Raw genomic sequence first — 27,791 nt, 5'->3', positions numbered from 1 at the left:
GGGGAAAAGGTGCATTAACACTTGTATTTAATTGTAAAAAGTAAAAACTTTTTTTATTCTTCTTACATACAAATCTCATTTATTTACACACTTTACAGGCTTTTCCCAAGTATTTACAAAGTTTGCAATATATTAAATTATGACCATCCATAAAATTCTGCATTAAGTGCATATTTACATTCTTTTTTTTCTTTTGAATCCACCACTGAATTTATAGTGTTCAGCATTGAAACAGTCTTTATGCATATATAGCTTTACCTCCCAGCGCCCCTGAGCCTTTATAACACGGCTCCCCTCCCCGTAGACAAAAAGATAATGCTAAAAATAAATCACCTGTCACTTGTTTGAATGGCCAAAGCAAAGGGGAAGTCCAGCATCTCCCTTGTTTAACTCAGCAGGACAGTAAACCCATCCTTTACAAGGAGTTTCCTGAAGAGGCGAATATATAGTTCTACATATAAAATTTACGAAGAGGAGCAAATTTGGCTTGCAGGTAGCAGAAGCTCCACGTGCACCCACAAACAGCCTCACCCCCGAAAGTGTTTGGTTCCCTTGGGGACAGCGGGGCTAAAAGTGAACCACTGAGCCTGGGACTGGCCGATGTGCGAACGTCCTTGTCCCCAGCGGTGTCCCCGATGCGAACACGGGGTTTTGCAGGCAGGAGGATCACCCTCCCGCGATGCTGGCGTTCACACAGCTCACCTGGCTACTGAGATGCTCTCCTGCCCCCACCTCCCCTCGCCGGGGCTGTTCCCACGCTGCGAGCCTGGCTGCTGCAGAGACCAGCCCCAGAAGGGGGGTGCTTTGTCCAGCCCAGTAAAACCAGCTCCTCTGCCAGACCATTACAGCAAGAGGACTTGCAGGAGAAGCTAGGGCCCCCAGACTCTAGGGTTGGATTTCCTAGGAGAGCTCTCCAGGGCGCTGCAAAGGGAGTTTGAGGTTGGGATTTGTAGAGCTGCCTCTGGGGAATGAGTGTGTGCAATGCCAGCGAGGAGAAAACAAAACAAAACAAAACAAAAAAATCAATAGAAACTGGCAGCTTGGTTCCTTAGGAGATGCTGATTTCCTGGTACTGAAGTAAATAATACTGCTCCTTTCTCCTCCTTTCAGTTACCCTGAGTTCAGGAACTAAGAGCAACGGTCAATGACCCCTGCTTTTCGCAACCAGCTTTAAACCATGATCCTCCTGCCCTGCCGATGGGCGACAGCCCAGCTTCCTACCCTGACAAGCAGCAAGATGCCCCCTCCGCACCCCTGCCCGCCGGGCTCTCCGGTGGGACTGACTCGCTGCACCTCGCCGGCGTGATTCCAGAGCAGCTTTGCAGCCTCCGGGACACGGGGTGGGCAGGAGCCCATCTCCCGGCTCACAGGCAAAGAGCTCTGAAGCACACAAACAGGTTTGGAAAAGCTGGGATGCACGCGTTGCCCGAGCCGGCCGGGGTGGGGAGTGGGGGGATTGTCCAAACCAGCACATGCGCTGGGACACGCACAGGTGCCAAAGTGAAGCTGAAGGCAAGGGAGCCCCCGAAGGGACACACACCCTCTGCGACTCACCCGATCGCATCTGCCGCCGCGATGCCGGAATAGCCACGCTCCCCCTTCAGCCTCGGCAGGCCACGAGGAGCTGCCAGGCTCCCTGGGGAAGTCACAGCCTCCCGCAGCCTTCGCAGAGGCTCTGTGAAGCTGGAGCTCTGGGTGAGGAAGATGAGCTAGGCTCACTCGCAGCTGTTTGGCCAAGGTGTCAAGACGTCCTTTTGCCCATCCTAGTTTTGCCACCCCGGCCTCACGTCCCAGTTTTCCATCCCGGCTCCTCGCTGCATTGCAAGGCGGAAGGCACGAGCACTGCTTCTCTGGCAGCTGAAGACAGGAGCTGCTCTAGAAGCCGTGCTACAGACCAGGGCTCCGCACTCAGCGCTCAGGGCCAAAATCAGCTCTTTATCAGCAGGAGGATTGCCCTCCTGTTTTAGTTTAGCAGCTAATTCCTTACAGTTTTTGGAAGAGGAAGAGAAAATATACTGGAAGTTTAAAAACAAATGATGTAAACTCCAAAGGGAGCAAGGTTGGGACATATGCAATGTATCGCCTAGACACAGATCTGGAAACTTATGCAGAGACCCTAAAGTGCACTTGGAAAGCTGATCTGCAAACAGTCCAGACTCACCATCTTCTGTCCAACCAGCTGCAACTCTTTGAGGGGAGAAGCAATACGTGAGAGCACTTTTGCTAAATAGGCACAAACCTGCCCTAGCCCCCCCCCGCCACCCCCCTCTCCCCCCAATCTAAACAGCAACCATAAATAGATCCATTTTCTCTGCTTCTTCCCCAAGGAGCCAGACGGCCACAATGGCTTAAGCGTGACTCACAAAACACAGGCGTTTCACAGACACTTGAGAATTGTCTCCGCAGCTCTTTTACAAGTTACATTCAAGGACACTTAGAAGTAACAGCATCGCCAAAGCACCCGCAGTCTCAGCAAGAATGGGTCCCGCGGGTTCTCTCCGTACGCACCTCTAACCCAGCGCTTCACAGAAATGGATCAGGTACAAAACCAGTAAGAGGTGAAATAACCTCGTCAACCTTTGAATTTGACTTGAGAAGCTGCCAAAGCGTAAATAGCAACGGTCACTAACGAGGCCCTAATTCTGCCATCACCAAACTCCCGAATTTCCATTAACTAAGATCCAGGCTTTAAGAGGAGGGAGAGGGGTGGCGTGTGTGTCTTGGCATGTACAAGATTGCATGTAGTGTCACACATGTAAAACACACCCCAAACATTAACATTACTAGTGGAAGTCTTACAAGTCCAATTCCCTTTAATATTTTGCTACAAATTAGGTTAGTCCTTTTCTGTCCCGAGAGAGTCAGACCCTCCCCCTTTGGTTCTACTAGATCTGCTGCGTGTCGGTCCCGTGTCGGTCCACTGCCGAGGGCCGTGCACACAGACTGACACGGGTGCTGAGGCTGTTCCCATTTTTTTTTTTTACAGGAGAAAAACAAGGGTTATGCATAGAAACGTTTTGCAGAGTCAAGGCCTCACAGACTAAATTCTTTGGAGCAGGAACTGTCCTCTGCCTTATCCTCGTACAGGCACCAGACATGGTCATCCCACTTGGCAGTTTTGTCAGATGCTAGTAAGATTAGTACAGGGTTTGCTCCCATTCTCCTGGTCTTGCTCAAAACCAAAGGCTGGATAGACATTTTTCCAATCTGTCATTTTACGCGTACCTAAAATATTTACAGAAGAGGTTCTTGCTCCTGAGAACACAGTTAACTCGCTTTCAAACAAAACCCCTCCCAGTTCCATATTAACAAGTGTGAGAGTATGTCCTGAACCCCAGCTCTGGCCTATGAGTTCAGCCTGACACATCTGTAAATGATCTTCAACAAGAGCAGGATCAGACCCAAAGGATCAGACTTGGAAGGGACCGCAGCATCCGCAGCCCGCAAACACTGAACCCGAGCCTCTCTCAGGGCATTGGATAAAGCAGTGCTCAAGCAACAGGAAGCATGCGAAGGCAGCTTGGAAAGGACTCAGGAAAAACCAACGTTCGTTCTGAAGACACAGTTCCAGGTCTGGAAGGAGTCGATGCAAAAAAAACATGCCAGGGACGAGGAAGCTTTCAGGTGCTCCCGTAGGTACCCTGGGCCGGGAAGGCAGGCAGCATCTCTCAAAGCAAGGAGCACACGGAAAGGGTTGTGAGCCCTGGTGTCTTAGGTGCACAATCAGAAGATGGAATCAGAAGCTGCTCTGCACCCAGCCCCACCTCCATCCCGAACTACTGCACTCCCAGCACCAGCACCACCAAAACATGCATCGGTATTTTTATAGGAAAGGAGGTGGAGGAGAAAAACCAAACCCACAGTTACCATTTGACTCACTCACAACCTGCTGATAGAGAACCACAGAAGAGTGATCACAAGACACAAAGAAGAGGCCTGAACAGATTCTTTTGGTACAAGAACGACGCAGTGGGTGAGGGTCTCTGCCCCTAGGCTGCAAGGCTCACCTCAGCCCTGGAGCACGGAGCTGAGGTCGGCTTTGCGGGGTACACCTCTGAGGCACACAGCTATGTACGCGGTGGAGAGAGGGGGTGGAGTTGGGACACATCACCAATTCATTCCCTTTGTAGAGCTGGCCCGACAAGACAGGCTCAAAGCTTCCTCCTCAGGAGGAACGTACACAGAAATGTCACCCGCCCCCTCCACTCCCAACCCCTCCCCGCGACGTTTCAGAAGTGCCATAATCCACAAAGGACACAAAGTGAATCTCATCCTGAGAAATCCCTCTGCTGCTCCTGGAAAAAACCCTTCGCTGCAAACCCAGGGCTTACCTGAGGGGACAGGGAAGGTCGTGAACAGCTTTAGCTTCTCCCAAAATACATTTGAGGAAAGGCAAAGAATTACCTCAAGGGTCAGGAAAACAGTCATTTTTAAACACTGTAAACATGCAGGGTGGCAAAGCTGCCTGCCCCAGTTGCCCCAGCTCGCTCTTTTTCAAGATGTTGCCTTGGCTTCAAAGCTGAAAGTCTTCTTGTCCTGGGAACAGCTCTGTTTTCCCACCCCACCATCCTTAGCTAGCAGCTCCATCACAAACCACTGCCGGCTCTGTCCCTCTGGCCACGAAGCTCATCGTCCAGTAATCCGCGCTGGCGTAACCTTTGGAAGATGCAACGAAGAGGCCGTATTAGAGGAATCCAACCCAGGCTTAACGACTGCTCACATTTCCCGTGAAGTGCTGCGGGTGTGCAGCAGCGCTCTGCAAAGACCCAGCGCTCAACGACACACTGGGTTTGGGACGCCCAGCAGAGCAGCCCACACTGCTCGGTTTTCAGACTGAGCATCCCATGGCATCCCACTGTTTGTGTTCCACTCCCAGTCCAGAATGATCACTCCTCCGTACTGTGACAAGCAGGCACGCACCAGTTTGGAGGCGGCAAGGGCACACACCACCTTCTCAGGTGTCAGAGAAGCCTCAAGCCGTCTCCTGACTCCAAGAGATCTCCCAGACCCTGCACGCTACAACACCGGTACTCACCCAAATCTCCAGCTTCCAGCTCCACCTTGAACATCTCACAGTGTCCTCTGCACTCGTCCAGAGGCACGACGGTCAGGGTGAGCTGTCCACTTCCAACAGCAAAGAGGCTGTGCAAACTGTAGCTCTGGGGCAAGAGGAGAATATTTCAAAAGCCTCGCCAGCTTTTCTTGGGTCGGTCTGATCACACAAGGGGGAGTCACTGCCCTGCAGCAAGGCGAGACAGCACAAACCACGGGGTTCTGCTCCCCCAGTTGCCAGCAGATCACAGCTGAGGTCGGCTGCACACAAGGGTCCTCCTCCCCTCTTCTGGCCAAGGCAATGCAGGCCCTCCACCCCCCCAAAGCCCACAAAAAACGGAGGAGGAGATCAGGCTAGAAGCCTGAAGTGTCACTACCTTCAGTGAAATGCCTTTACGGCACGTATCTCAGAATGGGCGAGACACACTGCCAGCAACAGCTCCTCAAACGCAACTCTTACATGAATTCTGCCCAGCTGTGCACAAAAAGGCCACCCCCTCCACCAGCCCCAGAGGAATCCCAGGACATAAACGTGAACGGAGCTGGGACACCACACAGGCATCTCTAAGTGCCGAGGGAGATGGGCACGGTGCACCACCCGCGCTAAAACCAGACACAACTTGTGGGTGGTACGGCAACCGTGAGATGCCACGTTACGCGGGAACGGACAGAACTGGCACAGCCCTAAACCCTCCTTGCCAGGATTGTATCAGCTGGAAATGTCTTGCAAATCCCTCAGAGGCTTGGGACTTCTGGAGGACAACTCAGAGATAAGGAGATAATGCCTCCGGGATGAATTTCTCACCTTATTCCCCAAATCTGGATGGCGGATGAGGAAGCAGCTCTCCAGGGACACTGTCTTGGGGAAGGAGAGCAAAGAGGAAGCGGGGAAAAGTTCCTGCAGAATCCGAGTTTTATTCACAGATTTGTTCCTAGACAAAACAAAGCGACCCATGTTAAAGAAGTATCACGCAATGATATTGCTTGTATTTAAAAGACTGCTTTCAGAGATCAAAATTCTTCACAAATATTCATGCTTGATAAACAGCATGACAGACTAGCCCCAGGAGCTAGGAGCAAAATTCAGCCTCTCAGCTTCTAAACCTGTGCTCCTTCACATCTTCCTCTCAGTACCTGCAGCAGGACCACGTAAACAGGGAACAAACAGATCATGATGGATGCCTAAACTTAACTTCCCTGCTCTCTTCCCTTAAAATGATCCGAGTTATTGATCGGATCCATTAGTTACAAAAGATGCAGAGAGGTGGCATTGCACGCAACCGTAACTGAAACCACATGGCAAGGCGGGGGCAATCAAGTCTATTCTCCCGGCCAGGGAATGTAACTGGAAAAGCCAGGGTGGGGCTTGTTATTTTTACATCTCTGTCTAGTGGCTTGACGTGATTAATACTGCTGTACCCTGATCATCTACCACTGCTGCAGTCGAGAAGTGCAGCCAGAAGATCCCACCTAAACGTTAGCCAAAGCACAGGCTCCACCATGCCCTTCTCCAGGTCTGCTCGGACACTGCTCCTCTGCTCGTGGGGATGTGCCAGGGAGCCCGCTCCACACCAGGAGGCACCTGCCCACGTTACTTCTCACCCTTCTCCCCGTGAAAAGACTTTGCTACCACGCTGGATTGCCCTGCGACCTTACAGACCCCCGAATTGTTCACGTCTTGTAGCCACACTAAAATCCCTTAGCAAAAAGCTTTTAGTCAACAGGGGATCAGGATGAGCGTTGGCTGTTTTTTTCTGTGTGAGAACCAAGCACAAACTGCAGGATCCCCTAGCTAGTTACTCCTCAGTGTTTTGTAGAAGTCATGGTATCTCTTCTCGGTTGACCCTAATGGTGGAGGATTTCCACTGAGCAGACACAGTTGATTAGAAATGTAAACCAGTTGCCTCAGGTGACCAGACCACAGCCCAGATGATTAACCTATGGCCTGAAGAACAGGACCAAGCACTCAGTCACTGGGATATTTTTGTCTTCTAAGGGGAGCAATACATGAGTCCCAGCCACGACACTCCATTTTTAGTGCAGAAGCCTTCTCCTTGGATCCAACCAGTGCCAGCAAGCAGCCAGAAGCCTGTAACCCACTCCTCTTCCCCCTCTCTCCAGCTAAAGTGCTGCAAAGAGCCTGGGCACCGTGCAGAAAGGATGTATACATCCATCATGTGTTTTGTCTTTGACTCACCAGGGAAAGAAAAAAGGGCAGCTCCACAATTCAGCTGAATTTTCTTCTATTATAACCTCTGACAGTTCTGGATCCTGGGACTGAAAATGCTTCAGTTCTTCATAGGAGAGACGCTGCCCCGTCTTAAACGACACAAAACAAAGATAAAAGCTGTACACCTCGGGTTCCTCCCTGCTCCCATTTCCATCCCGCCAAAGAACATCCGAGAGTGACAGCCATCTAGATTGCTAAGTTTCCAACCACGACGGTAATTAGTCAGAGGAAAAACCTGCTACGGATGCAGTGAGCTCCTCACCCCCCGACATCTTCAAAGTGGCTCTAAACGTCTTCTTAGATTGTTTATTATTATATTATATATTAGAATGTTACTTAGATTGTTTAGATTGCTCAACCAGCAGTTTGAGTTTGTGGTTGAAAATACTGGGCAGGAGTCTTTGGCTGGTGCTCTTCAAGAGTTTGGACCAATTATCCAGCCTTACAAATCTATGCGTTACCTTGATTAGAAAAGGCTGAGACCTCTGGAGCTTTTCTGATAGTTCTCCAAAGTCTGTCACTATCTGAAGGCTTTTCACAGCAGAACAGACTGTGCAGTTTGCAGGAAGCGTAGAAGCGTTCTGTCTGCAACCTGCTGCCCACCAGTCCTGGCATTCTTGGGAAGAAACAAGAGAAACATGTTTAATAAGATCAAAAATGAAATGGAAAGGAGACAGACTCGATGATAAACTCATTATCCCTGACATGAAACATTAAGATTTCTTACAGCTTCCAATGGCTGCAAGTTACTCAAAAAGAGCAAGCTTCACCGGGCAGGGAGCTCATCGCTGAACGTTTCCAGCACAGGCTGAAGGTTTTGGAGATGTGGCTCAGGGTTGTGAGAAATGGGAGAGCTTTATGGAAATTCCACTTCTCTGTACGTTTCAGGCATACAGGCTAAGCTACCCTTTCATTATCGGTGGCAGGATGTCAACCACCATATATAGTGCAATTAAACTGAAACAAGTCCGCAAGTAAAACAGCAATCCAAACATGTTATCGAGGAGACACCCAGACGACAAAAAAGAAATCCAAGTTGAAAAGAGCAACTCTTAACACGGTTAGCACTGGGGCCATGAACCCTGCTAAGATACACCTGAAACCACTACCCTCCCCTTCACCTATGCGTTAATTAAGAAATACTCTGTCCCAGGCAAAGTTTGCCCAGTCCGTGACATGCGGAAGATGCTGGGGAATGCAGAATTTCCCCAAAATGTGCTGCTGCTGTTTTCATTCACCCCGTGCAGTGACTTGAAGACGAAATGGGGACAAAAGTCCCAGCACGAGGAACCCCTGGACCACAGCTATATCCATTTTAAATTCCAGAAATTGTTGTTACACCCTAATCAGCTGAACCAGCCTACAATGAACACTGCAGATACTTACACCCTCAAAAATGCAATTTTTATGTGAAACCATGACTTGCTGCCTATATCCTGCCTCCTTCCTCCAGCTTAACAGCCCTCCCAGCACAAAAAAAGTCGGTAAACACGGACAGAAATGACATGCTGCAGCACTGAATGAACAGGACAAGGGCCAATAATGCTGAATGTCCCACGTATTTCTATCCGAAAGGGTCTGCAGGAGCAGCTGCCACACCTAAAGGACGTGGCTGTCATTTTGTGGCAGTGATAGCCCTGGTTCTGCAGCCTGAATCCGACAGGGAGATGTTTAACTCGAGCAGTGGCAGCAAATCCACCCAAGCACTTGATCTGTCAGGGCAGGTTAGGAAAAACCCAAGGCTCAGGACACATCTCACATGAAACACCCAGAGATCTGCCATCACAACAGGCCTACCCGTCCTGTCCAGTGCCAGCACATTTCAAAACAGCTCGTCTCCCTGACATCACTGCAGGCCACCCACTTGGGAAATGGAGTGGATGGGAAAGGGAAGAAAGAAGAGACAGCGAAGCCTGTCTAAAAAATAAAGTTGGGAAATGAGGATGCACAGCAGCTTTGCAGGGGGAGAAAAAGACCACGCGCAGCCTGCCTGTTACTGCCGCTGCGGTTTCCAGCCATGCTCATGCTCCTGTGCGTGGGTAATAACTCATGAACAGCACTTAACAGGAAAGCTGTTGCCTTAATTTTCCCTCCGACATCTGCAACAGACAACGAGGAATGTTACAGAGGATTTACGTTCATTGGAACGTAACAATAAAGAGCAGATTTGGGATTCGTTTTGCTTTTTTTCTTTCTGAATATTTCCAATCAACTCCCAAATGCTGCATTTCCCACCCTACTGCTGGGATAGGGACTGAAAAGGATCAGGATATAATTCCTAGCCTTTCTGGAAGACGCGTCTACACTGCTTTCAGGGAAAGGGGTAAAAAGGCAAAACAAAGTGTAAAATCCTTATTGCAAGCAGAAGTCCCACTCTCATGAGAAACTGCTCCAACGTACTTTCCCTCCCTGCTCACGAGAGAAAAAAGAAAATCTTTGTTCCATTGCCTGTAGAAAGCTTCAATTTTACAACAACAAAAAAACCCTCAACTCACAAAAAACAGCTGGTCAGTGACAGGAAACAAAAGGCTGAAAGATCTCACCAGAGGAAGGGCAGTTGCCATGAAGAGACCAAGAAAACATATCTTATGGTCTGTCATCATACAGGGAGCAGCAACACTGTAATTTCTCTCTGGGCAAAATTTAGAAACCTCATCCCAGAGCGTTAAGCACAGCTGTCCCAAAATGTTTCTCTCTGGGCTCAGGGCAGTACCCCACGTAACGGGATGCTAATCAGCTTGACAGTATAGAGCTTGATTCCTTTTTGAGCTAGGCTGGGATATTTGCATTCTCAATTGCTCAATTCAGGAGGTTATTTCTTTTCCCCATGAATAACCCAAGCGGAGCACAGTTGAGACGCATTTCAAATGCCGCAAGTGGGGTTGTGGGATTTTTTTTTTTTTTTTTTTTTTTTGGTAATTAATCTTTTAGATTTATTGTTGAGGGTGTTAGTCTGTGCACCAGCATGTGTGTGACTGGCATGACAAGTACGGGCAGCGAAAAGTGCCTGCCCTTCCCAGGGAGGGAGGGAGAAGAGGCTGCGCACAGAGGAGAGGGCATGCAACCGCACACCGGGGACCAGAGCAGGAGTTTTACCAAGGATGCTTATTCTCTCTTTCGATTACCCTCCCTGCATTCCTTTTACATTATCACCCTGCCCAGACACCCTGGGGGATTATTTTGGTTGGAGTCGGGCGCGCTGTCTGCGTGCACAGAGTCTGCTTGGAGATTGAAAAGAAAGATGCACTCTTCATCCCAGTGCAACCATCACACGATGGTTCCATCCACTCACAGTCAACCATTAAAGTGCTGGGCGTGTGCAATGATCCCTGTGGAGTTTGAGCGCAGGGAAGCAGCTGCGGTACGGACACGTACAACTATCCATTACGCGACAGAAGCACGGGCCAGTCCCAACTAACCTCCTCTCCACGCTTGTGCTTCTGCACCCCTTTTCTGAGGGGCAGCTTGCAGTTTGCGAAGCCGAATCTCAGTTCCCCACTGGTCAGACCCACCTGGTTATTTGCTTTTACGCTTTATTAGCTCTCCAGAACAAGAGCTGTCTTCTCCTCTGTGTCAGTAGAGCTCCTGGCAGAGCCAGGCCTGGGGACTTCCAGCTGCTAACACAGCACAGACGAAGAGATAACAACTTTCCTTAAAATCCGTCTATGATTAATGCTAGAAGGAGTTTATGACTGTACTTTCCACTATGCAGAAAAATAATTTTCAACTTACAATCAATTTAAAATGAGCACCCCGCCCTTCTTGGCCATTTTCACAGAGGATCTCCCAAGTTTTTGGCTGTCCCCAGAACTAGAGAGGGGTGTGTGCACACAACCCCAGAGATGCTGGGTGTGGATGATCAGATTGGAAGCTGAGAGGTTATGGAGAAGACCTGGCCCTGCTTCTGCCCGTTGCAGTGAAGCAATAAAACTTATGGAAACTTGCCCACATAGATCTGAAAGCAGGATCTCAGCAACAGCCCTGGTCTCTTTAGGGACCATATGGAGGGCGAAATACCAGTCTGCCACCACAGCAGGTTCAAAGGGAAGCCCTGTAGCAGGGTGAGATTTTGCTCCTGCAAGACACACGGAGCCAAGGGCTGCTCCCGAACCTAACAAAGTGCTGAAAACAGAAAACCTCCTGCACGTAGAGCTGCAGGTGCTGAGGCAGCTTGCTGGCTCCCCACCGAGCTGGTTTGCTCCCCAGCGCACAGGACAGCAGGCAAGCGACAGCTAGGTCCGCACAGGAAAGTCTGGTCCAGGGGAAGGGAGAACCCCCCAGGATTTCACCACCACCAGGTCTTCTGTCCTTCCAGGCTGCTGCTCCAGTCACCCCCAACAACTAGAAGAAAGCTCCCCAGAGGGCTGCCTAATGCGCTAAACAGCTCCACAGTCCACAAAGGTTGGTTCCAGATCCCCGATTCCTCTTTCTGAGAATGATGCTATTCCCCAGTCCCACCGCATACCTCACTAGGGATCGGTGCTAGGAGATTTGAAGCAACTTCAGCAAGACTAGGATGAACCTGGGGCTCCCACGGAAGACCAGTCTACGCGCTGGATATTCACAAGACATCTTTCTGTCCTTTCTGGTAGGTCCATTGTACAAGACTGGCTGTTTGTTCCATTAACACCTACAACACTTTTGGACTGTCCCTCACAGGGTCCAACGTGCCCATCGAGAACTACAAAAATACTTGTCATCAGGGTAGATCTGCAGGCTCTCCAAAAGCATGACCGACCCTACACTGGCCAATTCAAAGGTAAGCTCAGGATGGGGGTGGGCTCACCCAGGCCCAACCCAGTAACTCATTTATGGCGCTGCACTGACAGCTACAGCCCCGTTCCTACATGCTAGATCCGACGATGAGAAGATGCCGATTTCCACTTTTACATTATCTCCCTACAGCCGCACGTTCGTAAAAGTCAAGGGATTTGTCAAGACGGATCTGAAGAGACCCTTCAAAGGGAGGGATTAAGGCCTCAGCCTACCCTCTGCTGCCTGTGACCGTACCTTCCCCTTGGCCAAAGGGACCCTTTATGGATGTGCATCTGACAGTGGGATACCTGCCTCCTCCATTCATTTTCATAGCAGAAGCCCAACCACAAGCTGGTTCTTATGGCTGACACAGGGCAGAGCTGTTTAAGAGTCATTCAGTCCCACCTGTAAGATTCCCAGTAGCCTGGGCTGCATCAAAAGAAGCGTGACCAGCAAGTCGCGGGAGGTGATTCTCCTTCTCCACTCTGATCCCACGAAACCCCACCTAGTGCACCGTGTCCAGCACTGGGATCCCCAACATAAGAAGGGCACAGACCTGTTGGAGGAAGTCCAGAGGATGCCACAAAGATGACCAGAGGGATGGAGCACAGCCTGAGTCAGGCTGAGAGAGCTGGGGCTGTTCAGCCTCTTGAAGAGAAGGCTCCAGGGAGACCTTACAGCAGCCTGCCAGTACCTAACGGGGCCGACAAGAAAGCCGGAGAGGGACTTTTTGCAAGGGCATGTAGTGACAGGACAAGAGGAAATGACTTTAAGTTAAAAGAGGGTAGATTTAGATTAGATATTAGGAAGAAATTCTTTACTGTGAGGGCGGCAAGGCACTGGCACAGGTTTCCCAGAAAAGCTGTGGATGCCCCTGGACAGGGCTTGGAGCAGCCTGGTCCAGTGGAAGGTGTCCCTGCACACAGCAGGGGGTTGGAACTAGATGATCTTTAAGGTCTCTTCCAACCCAAACCATTCTATCATTCTGTGATATGATTCTATGACAAAGGGCCCACGAGATCCTCAGTGCTCTGATGTCCAATTGCTATCATCACAGAAGGGCTGCAGCTCTCCCTCCTGTTGGAAATACCTAGTTTCCAGATGCTGGATTTTACAGTGCTGTTTTCCATTATTTTAAGGACAGGGATTTGCAAGGTCTAGCCCTTAACCTTAAAGTGAAGTTGCAGCTCATAACCTACTGCTATTGCTTTGACAGCCAAATATGCAGGCCAGGTTGTTCTTGCTCCTGAGAGATGACTAGCCACCTGCCGAGTCGGGACCACTGCAGACTTACAGATACTGTACTCCTCAAGCAGACAGCTTGCTACTTGTTGTGCTATGCCATTACTACATGAGTATCACCATGCCCCCTTTCCCAGACTTTACAGAAAGATAAAACAGCGTTCTAAAAACTCAAAAGCAATTTAGACATCCATTCGTGATCACAATCTACAACATGGGTAAATCTCATCGTTCTCACTTTACTGATGCAGAAATTAAGAGCTCTGTAGTTACCGTGTGGCACAGTTCAGAGGAGATACTCAGTGCACTTTGCTGCAAAAACAACGCTTCCCAAGCTCCATCTTGCTGAAATTCTTCACTAGGTTAAAAATTAATTTGATCATTTATAATGTCATGTCAAAGTCAGGCTAAACTGATGGGTTCTTGAGCAAGTCAGACAGGAATCATAAGGAGAGCTTATTAATTACAGTGTGGAAGTCCTGATTAAGGAATGCATCACAGCGGGGTTTTAAATATATACTACAAAGAGAGTCCCTGTTCAGCACAAGGTCCTCACCACTTCCTCACGCTGAACTTTTTTGTAGCTCTGAGTATACTGAATATATTTATGCCAGGAGAAGAAAGTGCCTCCCAGTTTGGTTCCTAGCATTTTTAGGAACAGCTAGCAACAAAATAACAGCTACAAATAAACCCATCAAGAAACCCCTATTTTTGTTCTGGGTAAAAAGTCAACAGCTCCAAGAAATACTCATTCATCTCACTAATGGGTAACGGCTGGTCAAACAACCAAAGGATGATTAGTCAATCTCTAGCAAAGCACAGAAATTATTTTGATCCAATGAAACATTGTGAAATCAAGTCTGCTCAGCCTAGCCCAAGTCCACTGGGGAGCAAGAACATTATTTCCAGGAGAAATCTGCACCTACCAATCTAGAAAACTGAAGGCAGGGACCAAGCTGTCAGGAAAGCCTCCAAAATCCACTCCAGCCTGCACCTCTGGTTACATGCCCTAGAAGACAGCTTGTGCTGATCTGGCAGTGTCTGCGTGAGCAATCTGGCTTGGAGGAACAGCAGGTTTTGGAAACAAACCCCTCCCAGCTGCCGCCACTTGCCTGATGGTGGCTTCAGTCTGTAAAAGGTTTGAAGTCTGTGTGTCACTAGTGCAAACAGAGCTCTGCTAGGCTGCTAAACACCTCTGCAACAGGCCACGTACAGCACACACACTCTGCAAGTGAGGAAACAAGAAATTCTGGAGCCATCAAGACATAGAAGCAAAAGGAAGAGTTTTTCATGTTCCGGATTACCACAATGATTTGTAGTTAGTTTACTATCAGCAAATCCAAATAAACAGTCCACAGGCTGAATGGACGCCAAAGTAAATGAAAACAGCTTGGCACCAGCCTGCCCTGCAAAGTCAGCCTTTTTCTTTTCCCCCTGCTTTGAACGAGCCAACACACATGCCTGTTGGTCACTCTCAGGTTATATTATAAAAGGGTTGTTTACACACACAAAAAAAAGATCAGATAAAGCAGCAGCTGTACGGCGATGGGAAGGAGTCCTGCACGGTGCTGCAACGCACACCATGCTCAAAACGCCTCAAAATGCTCCAGGCCCCGGAGCGGGTGCATGAGAATATGCATGAATGCAAGAGCAAACCAGCCTGACTTTACTTAGGGGGAAAAAAAAAAGAAAAAAGCTCCTTTGTGAGCAAGAGGAGAAGGCCGCGCTGAAGGCAGCAAGAAGTTCGAAATCAGATCCTGCTTTACCTCCCAAGCAGCCCTGTGCAACCCTTCCACTCCGAGCGGGCCCCATGTTCCTTCGGCTCACGCATCACCGAACCCAGCAGGTCAGACACAGCCTGGGCTGCCAGGCTGGGGAAAGGCTGGCTGAATACCTGGGTGCTCCAGAAGCAGAAAGTCCACCCTCGTGTAAGGCAGGCGTGCTGGATGCTCCCTGCCTGCGCGGAGCTGCGCCGAGGATAAACACACTTAGGGCTACAGTAAGAGGGGAGGAGAGTGCGAAGTGGAGAGAAGCGTGGCTGGCCCATCGCAGGCTGCCTGCAAAGGGTTAAGATCAGAAAGAAGACAGGAGCTGGCCAGGTGCCAAGGCAAGCCTCCAGCTAAACTGAAGGCGGCCAGCCAAGAGGCAGAGGCTGCTGTCTTCCCCCAGTAACCCAGCCTGCTCTGACCAGTCCCCACAAACAGCTCTCCCACCCAGCAGGCTGTGACAGTGACAGGCCATTTACAAGGTGTTGCTTAAACACAGCTCCTCCAGTTGCGTTCCTTTCTCTAAAACAGATTGTGTATAAAATCCATAAACATGATTTTAGCCCTACTGGTCTAGGCAAAAAGGAGTGAGCCTTTAACACGAGGAGCCTTTAACACGAGGAGCCTTCTGCAAGCTGCGGGGTAACTTGCGCAGGATCCTTTTTCCAACACCGAGATACACGTGTGCTTGTGTCTGAAGTTAGGTGTGCTGAGTAGCTACTGATCCGGCTGATTTTGAACCGTGTAGGAGTACGCGTTCAGGGCTGGGTCTCATTATTAGAAGCCAAGTTGGATTTTCCCCGAGGTCACTACAAACCTCTGCTATCAGTACGATGCACTGTTGGACGAGAGCCTGTTTGCCACTGACCCACCCGCAGGTTTTTGAGCTGCAAGGACCAAATTTACTACGGGCAGAAACACAAGTTAATGTCAGAGCAACTTAATGCTCTGCTCATCGTGTCATTGCTCTGTGCGGCTGGCAGGGAATGGTTATCAACCAGCTGACATTCAAATTCATATTTAGATATTAAGAAAGCTATGAGGATGTCACACAGTTGGGAAAGGAAGAACCACTCGGTCGAGTGACCATCATCGTCGTTTTAAAAGAGAAAATCCCTTTTCCTTTGGCTCTGATTACTAAAGGCTTGGAAAGCTCATGATTGCTTCCTAATACTCGCAGGGAGAGGGAAGCATTTGTACCTGCCCTTTGCACCAGAGAACTGCCACACAGAGGGAACAAGTTGTCTGTCCCAGCTTATGTCAGAGAGGAGAAGCAACCCCAGTTACACAGGTCCTACTTTCTCCTTGGAACAGCACTACAAAGCCTTGAGTTAACCGATGTGCCCACCCCAAATCCACCGTGTTCCTTACAACAGGTAGAGCCCAGAGGTCTGCAAACCCACCGCCTCCCTGGGGGCTGCGGGAAGCGCTGATCCTGCCGGCTATCAGCTGCGTGCTGCAGCGGCGAGAGGCGTTTCCCCCCGCCCCGAGCAGGCAGCATGACCCAGCACTGGGGCTTACACAAGCTCTGTGTAAACACAAGCTCAGGAAGAGCAAATGCAAACCACATTTCCACAGAACTTTTCCCCAGCTGAAGGGACCTGGGTTCCTAGCCCTGGGAAAACAGCTGAAAAAGAGGCACAGACGCCAAACCCAAGGGTCTAAGAGTCATCTTTGAAGAAACAAAGGGTGGGAACATTCGTTTTAATATGGGAATTGATCTGGGGGAGAAAGCCAGCAAGCAACAGAGCAGAGACAGGCAAAAAGGAAATTTACTTTGGATTTAATCCTACAAATTTAACGCAAGAGAGTGCTTTGCGGACGCTGCTCCTCACCTCGGCTGCTCAAAGGTCCACCCACAGCCACCAGCAGACAGGCAGCCCTTGTCATCCACAGCCCGCCTCTTGGGATGGAAGGGACGAGGATGAAGGTGAGAGTGCAGGCAGGTCACCCCGAGACAGTGGGAGAGAGCAGCAGTATCCTCCACCCCTGCTCCTCCCAAAGCCTCACCGCCACTCTAACGTGGGGCTCTGGCTCTCGGGGGAAACCAGGCATCTGAGCTCCCCTTGTTCTGCAACACAAACCTGGCTGCTCAGCCCACACCTACCAGGGGAGCAGGCTCCAACCTGCAATCCCGGAGACAGGAAAGCTGCCCCGAGCCCACTGCTCCCCGAGCAGGCTCGGGGGGGACAGCAGAGCCCCAGACCGCAGCCCCACGCAGGCAGGCTGCCCCTGCCCGCCCAGGCGCTTCAGGCTTGGAGGAAACGGCACGGACCACCCGTGCGCCCACGCTCGCTATGGCCAGGCTTTGTCTGCACCACGTCGGGCGGCGTGGCCAGGGGAAGTCTGCCAGCACTGCCGGTGGGCCAAGGCAGCCTCCAAACTGCTAACAGGTGGCTTTCAACAGGAACAGCCCAAGCTGGATTTGAACTGGTGCCCAAGCACAGAAAGCTCCAACTTTCGTCCTCAGCCCCCTCACAATTTTCATTTACCAGGATCTACATAGAGAAAGGAAGAGGAGTCTGCACATCGAGTCCCTTCGTTAGCGGTTTTCTCTGCTGCTCAGTCTCCCTGCACGAAACCTTCTCCTATGGAAGCATGATTCAGAGAACGCCAGACCTGCCTGCAAGACCTCCCAGCCTTATGCTCACATCAACAAACACGATGGCGAGAGGCAGCTTTACGCCTTCCTTCAGCAGGCCCCAAGGCCAAAATCAAGGGCAAAACGTTACATCACGCACAAGGCAGCGCTGAGAGCGAGCCTGGGAGCCCACTCCGCCTCACGCCATGGAACTCCCTCTCCTGGGTCTGTGCTGGATGGCTTTACCACAGCCCACTCAGCAGCAAGCCGTGAAGTTGACACCGGTGCCGCTGGGACAGTCCGGTGGCCACAGCTGCCTGCCAGGAAGCCAGGACATGAGGGATTCCCACAGGAATCCAGCCAAGGTTCAGGCTGGGTGTCGCACTCTCCCATTCAAACAACCGGGGTCTAGTCCAGTTCCTTTTGCTGAGGCAGGATCAAAGTTCCCCCAGCCATCCGTAGCAAATCTGCTAACTGGGACATGCTGTGGTTTCCACCACAACTTAATAGTGGTTGGAAAAACAAAGCGGACGCTGCCCTGTCCCCTTCGTGCCTCCCCTCCTTTCCCCACAGCTGGCTTGCTGCCCACCCAATTGCTCATCACTTCAGAACATTTCCAGGACTTGTGGAGGCACGAGGGATTTGATATGCATTTAAACAACAACCTCGCATCCTTCCTTTCCATCCATCCTTCCCCTTCCCCCTGCTCCTTTGGATGCTCCCCAGTCTCCTCCCCATTCAGCTGGTTTTCCCATCAGTAGCCCAGACTTGCTCCTGCTCTTCTTTAGCTTCCCAGCAAGACACCCGTGATTTCAGGCAGCCCTTGTCCTATAAACTTTTTGCTGTCCCAAGGAACCTCCCCGGGCTCTCCCCGTCCAAGGCGGCCCTGCAGCATCTGAAGGAAGAACCTGTAAACTTTCCGAACAAAAACTCACTGAACAAATACAAGCATTCAAGTTCCTATTGGCTTCCTTCTCCATACAGAAGCAGAGGGGCGTTCGCTCCTGTCAATGCTGAAACGCAGTAGATAAGCAGGCTACTCATGTCAAGCGGCTATCAGAGCCATCTCCTCGCCTCTGTTTTTTCCTCCCTGCGAGAGATCCCAGTGTACAAGGAAGGAAAGGAACAATGGGGATACCCCGTCCCACCCATACGAACCCAAGTCAACCCAAATCCCACGTGTCAGCGGAAGAGAGGGAGACACACAGAGAAAATGCAGGACGGCGCTGGCATTTCAGAGCGCCTTTTTGAGCGATGGCAGGAAGGTCAGAGCCAGAACAGACAACTCCAACACAATGAACTGCTGAAGCTAAATATAAACCCGTCAAGGGCATGGATACAGGAGTTTGTTTTTACAGTGAGCCGACAGTTGATCAACACTGTGCCACATCCCTGCTCAAAATAATTCACAGCTTTACCATTACTGACAGTCTTTGTATTTTATCAGAGAGGCGGTGTCCATGCTTCCACCCATTTGCCAGCCTAAGTCAGTGGAAATGATTAACTGAGAATGAGAAATACTCAAACTTTTCCATTTCTATTATGCCAGTCTAGGAAAATCTATTACATTCCTCTCCTTTGATGGGACCACGTCATTAGGGAGCCACTTATCTGCCGTCCACACACACCTATTACCCTTAATGTTACGTTAATGGCTATGAACACCATAGCTCTCCAGCCCACGGTCCCTTCCCAATGCGCCACCTGGCAAAAACTATTTTTCCATAAACCCGGGTCACATGTTGAGGTTTCTACACTTTGCTCACAGACACCAAGATTTGGTTGATAAAACTGTTTTTGCCTGCCTACTCAGAAAAAAATAAAAAAAGGTGACATTTACCCAGCACAGCTATCGCGGTATGATTCTCAGAGCTGCAGAAATTTTGAGAGGAAGGGGAACTCTTGTGGAAGAAAAAACCTGAGGTGTTAAAAGCAAGGAAAAGAGAATGTGCAAGAACGAAATTATGAAGTTAGAGATAAAATATGCTTCAGCCCCAACGAATGGAAGGAAAGAGCCCTAGCTAGAATTCAGGATGCTATTTTTAAGTACGGTGGTAGGAAAAGAGAAAACCATGGTGCCATGCCAGTAACACACTTGTTATTCGGTGCTCAGGGAGACACTCAAATGATTTGCATGGCTGGTATTTAACTTGGTATTTCTTGCTAGGCTTATGTTACAGCAGAGAAATAATTTCCTTACTCTCGAGCATGTACTTCTTGGCAATAGGCAGGGAGAGCAGCCGGATGTGACCGATGAGGGAGCCCCAGGCATGGGCTCTGGAGAGCGGAGCTTCAGGCGGCAGCGGGCTGTAGGGCTGGATCACGAAGTAAACAGTCAGCAAGACCAATCCCAGTGTGAGCAGGCCCTGCGAGAGAAAACAGGCACTTAATTAATTATACCGCAGTGAGGTGATGCATCTCCAGACCAGGACACACCTCCTGGCTGGTATCAAAGGGTTGTGGCTGGGCGCTGCAAGATGAACGCTCCAAATTTTTGCTGTGGCTTCTCACTCAACTGCAAAGCTATTTACGTACACCGAGTCGTCACACAGTTTTATTGTTAGGGCTGTCCAAGGACAAAATTAAGCAGCCTTCAAACCCAAGCCACACAACTCTTCGTATATTTTAGCACTGCAAATAATCCAGCACCAGAGCAATGAGGATTATCTCCAGATAGTTCCAATTCCTCCCACCTAATCAAATAAAAGCTTGCACTTCTGCCATACCTCTTGCACAAGGATTTCAAGGCTTTTTGCAAACATCCGTTGAGCCTCGAAACACTTTGGCAGAGTTGGCACCAGCTCCCTCCTCCATACCAGAATCCCAAATAAGCCTTAAAAAAGATGACATGATGCATTTCTGCCCCTGGCCAAAGTCAAAGTGAATCAACAGCAAAAACAAGAACAGAAGCCTAAAGTTCCCCTTTCCAGTTTCCTGTTCTGCCTTGTTTTACAGCTTTTTATAGGATGCAAGGAAGAAGGCTTGATTTTTTTCCTAAATAGAAACCATTGTGTTGATTTTGTAAAGACAACACTAAAATATGACTAAGTATTATGCCAGGGGAAAGGTTTTCAACCTTGCAGCAAGCATCTCGAACCTACATAACAATAGCATCCCTTTCACCCACTTTGCAAAACTTTTTACAGCGCCTTTTAGTTAAAGGTCTCAAAACATTTTTCTAGCACCAAGCATCACGGCAGCAGGTTTATTTTATAGACTAGAAGGAGAATAAAGACAGGCAGAAACTTGTGACAGGGGTAGAAACAGAAACTTCATTATTCAACCCTGAACTTTAAGAATCTCCTCCTCTCCTTGCATTTCCACTGAGGGTGCTGACACAGAGAATCTTTGCCTGAAGAATCAATCCAAGTCTCGTTCTTTAATAATTTAAGGAGAGGAAGGTGTATTGACATGCAACATTTTCAGCACACATGAGCAATTTCAAATCCTGGTCAGCTGTCTTCTGTTTTCAAACCAGCTTATGGGATGAAGGAAGGAAGCTACGCTTCACAGCCACTTCACAGCTTTTTAAATAAAGAACTCAGAAAAATTCTTCAAGAAAATGCAATGGGAAATAAAAGGCTCAGGTGCAAAAGGAGAACTCCATCCCACCAACGGCCTGTGCATGCACAAAAGACATCTTACCTTGTAGAGAACCACTAAGATAGGGTATCGTGGAGGTCCCCTTTGGGGTTCGTTTCTTTCTAAAAGTTGCTTGATGAATTTCTCAATGGCTTTTTCTGACATCCCACACTGGTGGCCAGTCTGCCTCACTAGATTAATTGTCTCTGATAGCTTGTCATAAATGCTGAGCTCATTGGCTGAAAGCTCCATGGCCTCCGATGAAAAATCCCTGCGGAGAGATTCAGTACGTTAACAGAAAACACACTCCAGCCGTACAGCTCAACACCAGCACGTGCAGAGAGATCACAGGAACATCACAATGTCTAGGCAAGGAGGAAGGCTTCTCTGGAGCAAACCTGTTGGCAGCCAAAGGCAACAATTTAGCTGCAATCCCAACAGTCTCTGTGGGTTCAATATCTCCTGGGGACTGAAAAAAGCCGTGAAATTTCCTGACAAGAGAAGAACCGACCAAGATTCGCAGCTTATGTAAATGAACAACGCTTCCCAGAAATCAATGAAACTCTATTTATTCATCTATTCCAAACGAATCCGTCCCATAAAGCAATTACTCACCAAGTACAAGAGCCAGCAATACAAAGCAGATCATCACACACAGCAGCCAAGCTAAGCTCTCCTGCGCTAGAATTTTAGTCGCTTATTTTAACGTAGATTTGTTTTCATTAAATCCCCTGTCAGCAATAGGAACAGGACAGACAAATAAGCAGTACGCATGGGGCAAAGTTCAACAGTTTACAATTTGTTTAAATTTTCGCAACCTATGTCCAGGCCAACTGATTATTGAGTAACAGTAACACGATAGCAGCGTGCTCCGCAGGCAATGAAAGCTCCGAGGTTCCTCCGAAAGTTTGCCTGCAGGTCATTCACATGCAGAAATGCCACATAAATACCGCAGCAAGAACTGCACTGTGAACGAGACGCAGAGACAAAATGACATGTGATAGCAAATCATTTCCCACCATGAAATTTCAACAGGGAAGCTTGTAAGAACACACCTATGAGCGATCGACATTAAGATGCCAAAAAAAGAGATGGGTTCGTCCACCACTCCGCCTGTCTGCCACAAAGGCAGAGCCTCGTGATACCATGAGCAGCAGATGGGCCGAAGAAAAGATGCAAAGGAATTGCTGGACAAGCTACTAGCTGCCAATATGAGAATCCCCTTGTTAAGAGAGATGTTTTGCCTTGGAAAAACACTGCTGCGAGAAAGGGAGCATCTATGAGGTCTTGCTTTACAACCCTTGTTTCTGAGCTGGGAAAACTCTAACCTGGATCAAACTGGGACAACTGAAACTTTCTAGGGAGATGGAGTTTAGCAGTGCATTGCCCTGAATGCAGAGACTGAGGACCATCACGTAAAAACACCAGAAGCGTGACCGAGGCACCCAGCTCACAGCTGTAAATGGAAATCAGGCCCCTGTCCCCCTTTTCCTCTAAATACTACCTGACACCAGGAACCAGCTCCTCAATCCAGTGTGTTGCTTCACCCGATTCCCCACCTTGCTCTGTGAAGTCTGTTGATCCACTGCAAGAATCGCTCCCACAGGACAAATCAGACATAAACGTATGTACGTATATATCAAGAAATAAGATTCTCTTGTTTCACCATTGTTTCTCAACCAAACTTGGAATCTGATTTACCTTTAAAGAACTGGCCGATGGCTCCCCACCTAAACCATGGGCTCCTACAAGTCAGAACTCAAGCAATAGCATTTTTAATATCTTTTTTTCCTGCAACGCTAGGGTGTAGTTTCAGAAAAAAACCCCACCCAAAACCCAGACACTTTTCAACAGGACTACCAGCTTCAGCAATTGCTCCTCTTCCCCAAGATCAGCTCCCTGTTCTGCTCTTGCACATTTGTTTGTGTGGTCACATGGTGAACCAGGTCAGGAAAATCATCTGGCTGAAAAATAACCCCTATTTGTTTGGTCAGCAGCTGCCTAAGCATCCAACTCAAGCAATTAATGTCAGATGTTATATTAACATTAGTGTCAAATTTCTAGCCATAGCCTTAGAAACACCAGAGGAGTAAAATGCCAAATTAAAACCAAACCTAACCCCAAGCATGCAATAAGAACACGCTGCACTACATTGCCAGGTTAATTAGCTCCTGGCCCTGCTCTACTGACATTCCTTGCATTCCATGCAAATATTTGTCCCAGATCTTACCACCTGAGCAGCCCCATGGGCTAGCAAAGCTGTCTCAGAGCAGGTTTGATCAATAATATCTCATTATGGATTGTAAAGTCTCCAAGGCAGAGACCGTTTCTTCTCGTCTGTAAAGCACCTGGCATGCACTTGACTCTATAAAAACAATATATTGCTTTACTAACTCTTTCATCCATGCAATACCCTGATTCCTAGAACAAGCAAAAGCCAGCACATCTGCACAATATTAAATACCTTCCCCGCCCCCCCCAGTTTTTATGATTACTCTAGTTGCCTTGACGCTGCAACTGGCACGCTGACCGGTCTGAAAGGTTATCTAGCTTCCTCTGGCTCCCGTGCGCCAAAGCTTTCGCTTGTGAAGCTCTCCCATACCGAATTCCAGCAGATTCAGCAAGCTTCCCCTGCTCGCAGGATCCGCCTGGAACCACTTAAAACAATTATCCCTACGGAAACGCCATCAAACACGACGATTTCCCCCTTTCCAAACAGCAGGAGCATCCTACTACAATAAAACACTGGGATACATCCCAGTTCTCCCCGCCTCTACATTCGTATTCAAGTCTGAGCAAACACCTTTGCAGATAACGCTAAAAACCCAACGCAGCTCAGCAAACTCGAGAGCAACCCACATCCTCAGCCAAGCAGTAAGGCAGTGGGCTCCCACATTATTTTGAGAACAGATGAAGCCTTAAAAAACCAACAACACCCCATTCTATCCCTTCCTATCACAATACAAGCGAGAAAATAATAACAACAGGCTACTGTACCCGCTTCCCCGCCGCAGACACATACTGAGTGAGTCTTATCCCTCGCGAACAGCAGCCCCTCAGAGACAGGCCTTTTGTGCTGGGGAACCCATATGTTATCGCCACTTTTTTTTTTATGAACTCCACCACCCTCGGAGGAACAAGCAGCTCTGGCTGCCAAGAGGAATCGCGGCAGCTCTGGGCCTGAAGGATTCTGGCCCAAAAGGATTTCTGCCGAAGGAATCTGGCCCCAAAGATCTCGGCTCGAAGGATTCTGGCCCCAAGGATTCTGGCCCCGAGGATCTCGGCCCCAAAGATTCTGGCCCCAAAGATCTCGGCCCCGAGGATTCTGGCCCCAAGGATCTCGGCCCCGAGGATTCTGGCCCCAAGGATCTCGGCCCCGAGGATTCTGGCCCCAAGGATTCTGGCCCCAAAGATCTCGGCCCGAAGGGTCTCTTGCCTGAAGGCTCTCAGCCCCGAGGGCCCCGGCACCGAGGATCTCCACCCGAGGGCCCAGTCCACCCAAGGCCCGGCGGGTGTCACCCAGGCTTTAAAAAGCTAAATATTCAGAGCGGATGGCTGTCGGAGGAGTCTTTAAAAGGGCAAGCTCGCTCGCCCCGCTGGCGAACCTGAAACAGTCTAAATAAAAATATCCTCATCTGCCTTAGCACCGCTCCTGCCGCCCCCTGGCCCTGCTGAGGGGGGCCTGGTCCCAGCCCGGGGGGAAGCCCCTCCGACCCCGCCACAGGCCCACGGCATCGCCCTTAGTTATCTCTGAGGCCGAGGAGCTCCAGCCAGGATTTAAAAAACTATATAATAATAATAAAAAAAAACCCGAAAAAATTGAAGCACAAACCAGCCCCCACCCCCGCAGCTGCGCGCCTGGCGAGGGCGTCGCTGAGGCCCGGGCAGCCCCCGCGGGCCCGCGGAGCCCCCCCAGGCCCAGCCCCGGGCCCAGCCCGCCCCGGCGCTCCCGGCACCCCCCGATCCCCGACCCCCGCCCCGGCCCCGGCCCGGCCCCGCCGCCTCCGGCCTCACCCCGTCCCCGCCCGGCGGCTGCCCCGCTCCGCCGCCCGGCTCCGGGCTCCTCCCGCCCCGACGGAGGCGGCCGGGGGCGGGGCTGCGCCGCTGCGTCCCGCTTCCGCCTCCGCCCGGCCGCCGGGGGCGGCACCCGGGGCTGCGGGCACCCCGGAACCCCCGCACCCGGATCCTGGGCACCCGGAGCCCCGCACCCTGAGCACCCCGGAACCCCCGCACCCGGACCCTGGGCACCCGGAGCCCCGCACCCTGAGCACCCCGGAACCCCCGCACCCGGACCCTGGGCACCCGGAGCCCCCGCACCCTGAGCACCCCGGAACCCCCGGACCCTGGGCACCCCGGGGCCGCAGGCACCCCGGAGCCCCCCCGCACCCAGATCCCCCCCACCCCGCGGCCGCAGGCACCCAGACCTCCCCACACCCAGATATCCCCGCACCCAGACCCCTGGGCACCGCAGGACCCCGGGCACCCCGAGACACCCCCCATCACCCAGAACCTCCCCCGGCTCCCCGAGACCCCAGGCACCCAGAAACCCCCCGGCACCAAGACACTCCCCCCTTGGCACCCTGAGACTCCCGGGCACCCAGACACCCCCCACACCCAGACCCCCGCACCCCCCAGCACCCTGAGGCTCCCGGGAACCCAGACCCCCCCTCCTCGGCACCCTGAGACCCCCAGCCCCATCACCCAGAACACTCCCCATCACCCTGAGCCCCCCAGGCACCCAGACACCCCACCCACCCACCCCAGCATCCAGACCTCTCCTCCAGTGGCCCTAAGACCCCCCTAAGGCCCTAACACCCACCAGACCCCCTGAGACACCCAGCACCCACCTGAGCCCCCAGCACCAGCCTGACAGCTCCCCCCCACCCCACAGGCCCCCCAGACCTCCCCAGGAATGCTAAGAACCTGCCAGCACCCACCTGACCCCATGAACACCTTGAGACCCCCCCCAGCACCTGCCTGACCCCCCCCAGCACCCTCAGTATCCCCCTGCTAACCCTAAGACCCCTCCCAGAATCTACCTGAGCCTCCAGCACCATCAGACCCCCACCAGCACCGTAAGACACCCCCCCAGCATTCTGTGACACCCCCAGCATCTTCAAACACCCCCCAGTAACCTTAAGAGACCCCCAGCACCTGCCCGAGCCCTCAGCACCCCTGACCCCCCCCCCAGCACCCCAAAGGCCTTCCACAACCAGGTCTGACAGCACCCACACGTCCTTCCACCCCCAAACACATCCTAAGCCCCCAGATCCATTTACCTCCCCCAGCCCCACCAAGCCGCACTCCTGCCCCCCGACAAGACCCACCCAGTGTCCCCCCGAACCCCCCCTACCCCGCACCCCGTGGGGACAGGGATGCCCATTCCCGCAGCCTGAGTGACCACGTGGCGGGGGGGTCATTCCCTAAAAACTGTGGGGTCCCCACAGCCCATCCCCCTCCAGGCACCAAAAACTCGGGAGCAAGCAGGAGCAGGGGGGTCTCGGAGGGGTCCCAGCCTCTGCAGTGGCTCCAGTCCCTAATTGCTATTAAATTCATTTTCCGAGTCAGCGGCTGAGTGTGGCCGCGCTGGGTGTTCCCGGTATCGGTCCCTTTTCAGCCTTGGTGGTGGCCTTGACCCCAATGACCCCCTGCAGTTTATTTAAATTCATATTTTTATTATTTTTTATTAATATAGTTTTTAAATTTCAAATTTATTATAATTTTAAGTTATATTTTTAATTTTAGTTTTTATGTTTATATTTTTATTTATTTATTATTATTATTCTATTAATTCAAGATTATTATTTAATTAAATTCTGCAGTTTAATTAAACACTGTGAGAATAAAGCACTTCCTATGGGGTTTGACCGCCCTGCCCCGTCGTCAGTCCCGCCGTGGGATGCGGGATGGGCTCCGCATCCCATTTTTTGGCCTTTTTTGGGGAATGGGATGAAATTCTGGGAGAGGAGCCGCAGGATGGGGTGGCCGGGGCACCCAAGCCTTGGCTCGTGAGTCGTGGGCTCTCCGCTTCCGAGGTGGGTGCGCCGAAGGGAGTGGGGGGCAGCACCCGGGGCTGGGGTCTGCCCAGGGCAGCCCCCCGAGCTCTTGCAGAGCGCCCCAAGAATGCCAACCGGAAACCACCTGATTTATTTTTATTTTTATTTTTATTTATTTTTTTTATATTTTTTTATTTTTATTTTTTTTTTAAATATTCCTGTGGTCCAAACAAACACGCGTTTCCCTCCTGCTGTTCCCATCGCGGACCTGGACCCTCGTGCGTGTGGTTAGGGGCTGGCGAGCGCCAGGGGGGTCCCGGGATGGCGAATTATTAAAGCTGGAAGATGCTTCCAAAAGCAACGCTCCCACTGGGTTTTCCATCCTTTCTTCCTGCCCTCCTGGCGTTTCTCCCAACCTGGCCATGAAAAAAAACCGTTTCCAAGTTTGGAGCAGAGCTCACGGGTGTTTTATGCTTTAGGCACAAACTCAGTCCTTTTTCCTAGACGGGGTTTCCAGCGGGATAAGGAGCCTTTCCGCTTGCTGGGCTGGGAAGCCCTTTGTTTGCGGGATTCCCTGGCCAAGCAGC

At 50.7% G+C, this 27,791-nt stretch overlaps 1 protein-coding gene across 2 annotated transcripts; it reads right to left on the bottom strand.

Annotated features, from left to right (window-relative positions):
• Positions 1–10: 10 nt before the first annotated feature.
• Positions 11–25,296, bottom strand: C16H6orf89 (chromosome 16 C6orf89 homolog). Of its 2 annotated transcripts, none has more exons than XM_055819753.1 (8): positions 25,223–25,296; positions 21,272–21,479; positions 19,827–19,992; positions 7,744–7,898; positions 7,250–7,371; positions 5,858–5,984; positions 5,036–5,159; positions 11–4,656 (listed from the first exon to the last, which is right to left on the bottom strand). In XM_055819753.1, exons 2-8 carry the CDS (start codon positions 21,458–21,460, stop codon positions 4,571–4,573), a joined length of 969 nt encoding a protein of 322 aa, XP_055675728.1. In that variant the 5' UTR covers positions 21,461–21,479; positions 25,223–25,296; the 3' UTR covers positions 11–4,570. The 2 variants fall into 2 exon arrangements, with proteins under 2 accessions (XP_055675728.1, XP_005239685.1); XM_005239628.4 differs by lacking the exon at positions 25,223–25,296 and adding an exon at positions 21,824–24,470.
• Positions 25,297–27,791: the final 2,495 nt, after the last annotated feature.

The sequence above is a fragment of the Falco peregrinus genome, chromosome 16 (genome assembly GCF_023634155.1).
Source record: "Falco peregrinus isolate bFalPer1 chromosome 16, bFalPer1.pri, whole genome shotgun sequence".
Classification (NCBI taxonomy): Eukaryota; Metazoa; Chordata; class Aves; order Falconiformes; family Falconidae; genus Falco; species Falco peregrinus.
Note: the sequence above shows the minus strand (reverse complement) of the source record. Positions and strands in the feature narration are given on the sequence as shown.

Excerpts from the sequence above, each read along its gene's own strand:
- C16H6orf89 (XM_055819753.1), bottom strand. The coding sequence starts at position 21,460 with ATGGAGCTTTCAGCCAATGAGCTCAGCATTTATGACAAGCTATCAGAG. Across the intron at positions 7,372-7,743 it reads CTCAGCCTTTTCTAATCAAG|ACGGGGCAGCGTCTCTCCTA; the intron begins GTAACGCATAGA and ends GTGTCGTTTAAG. Across the intron at positions 4,657-5,035 it reads GCTGGAAGCTGGAGATTTGG|GTTACGCCAGCGCGGATTAC; the intron begins GTGAGTACCGGT and ends CATCTTCCAAAG.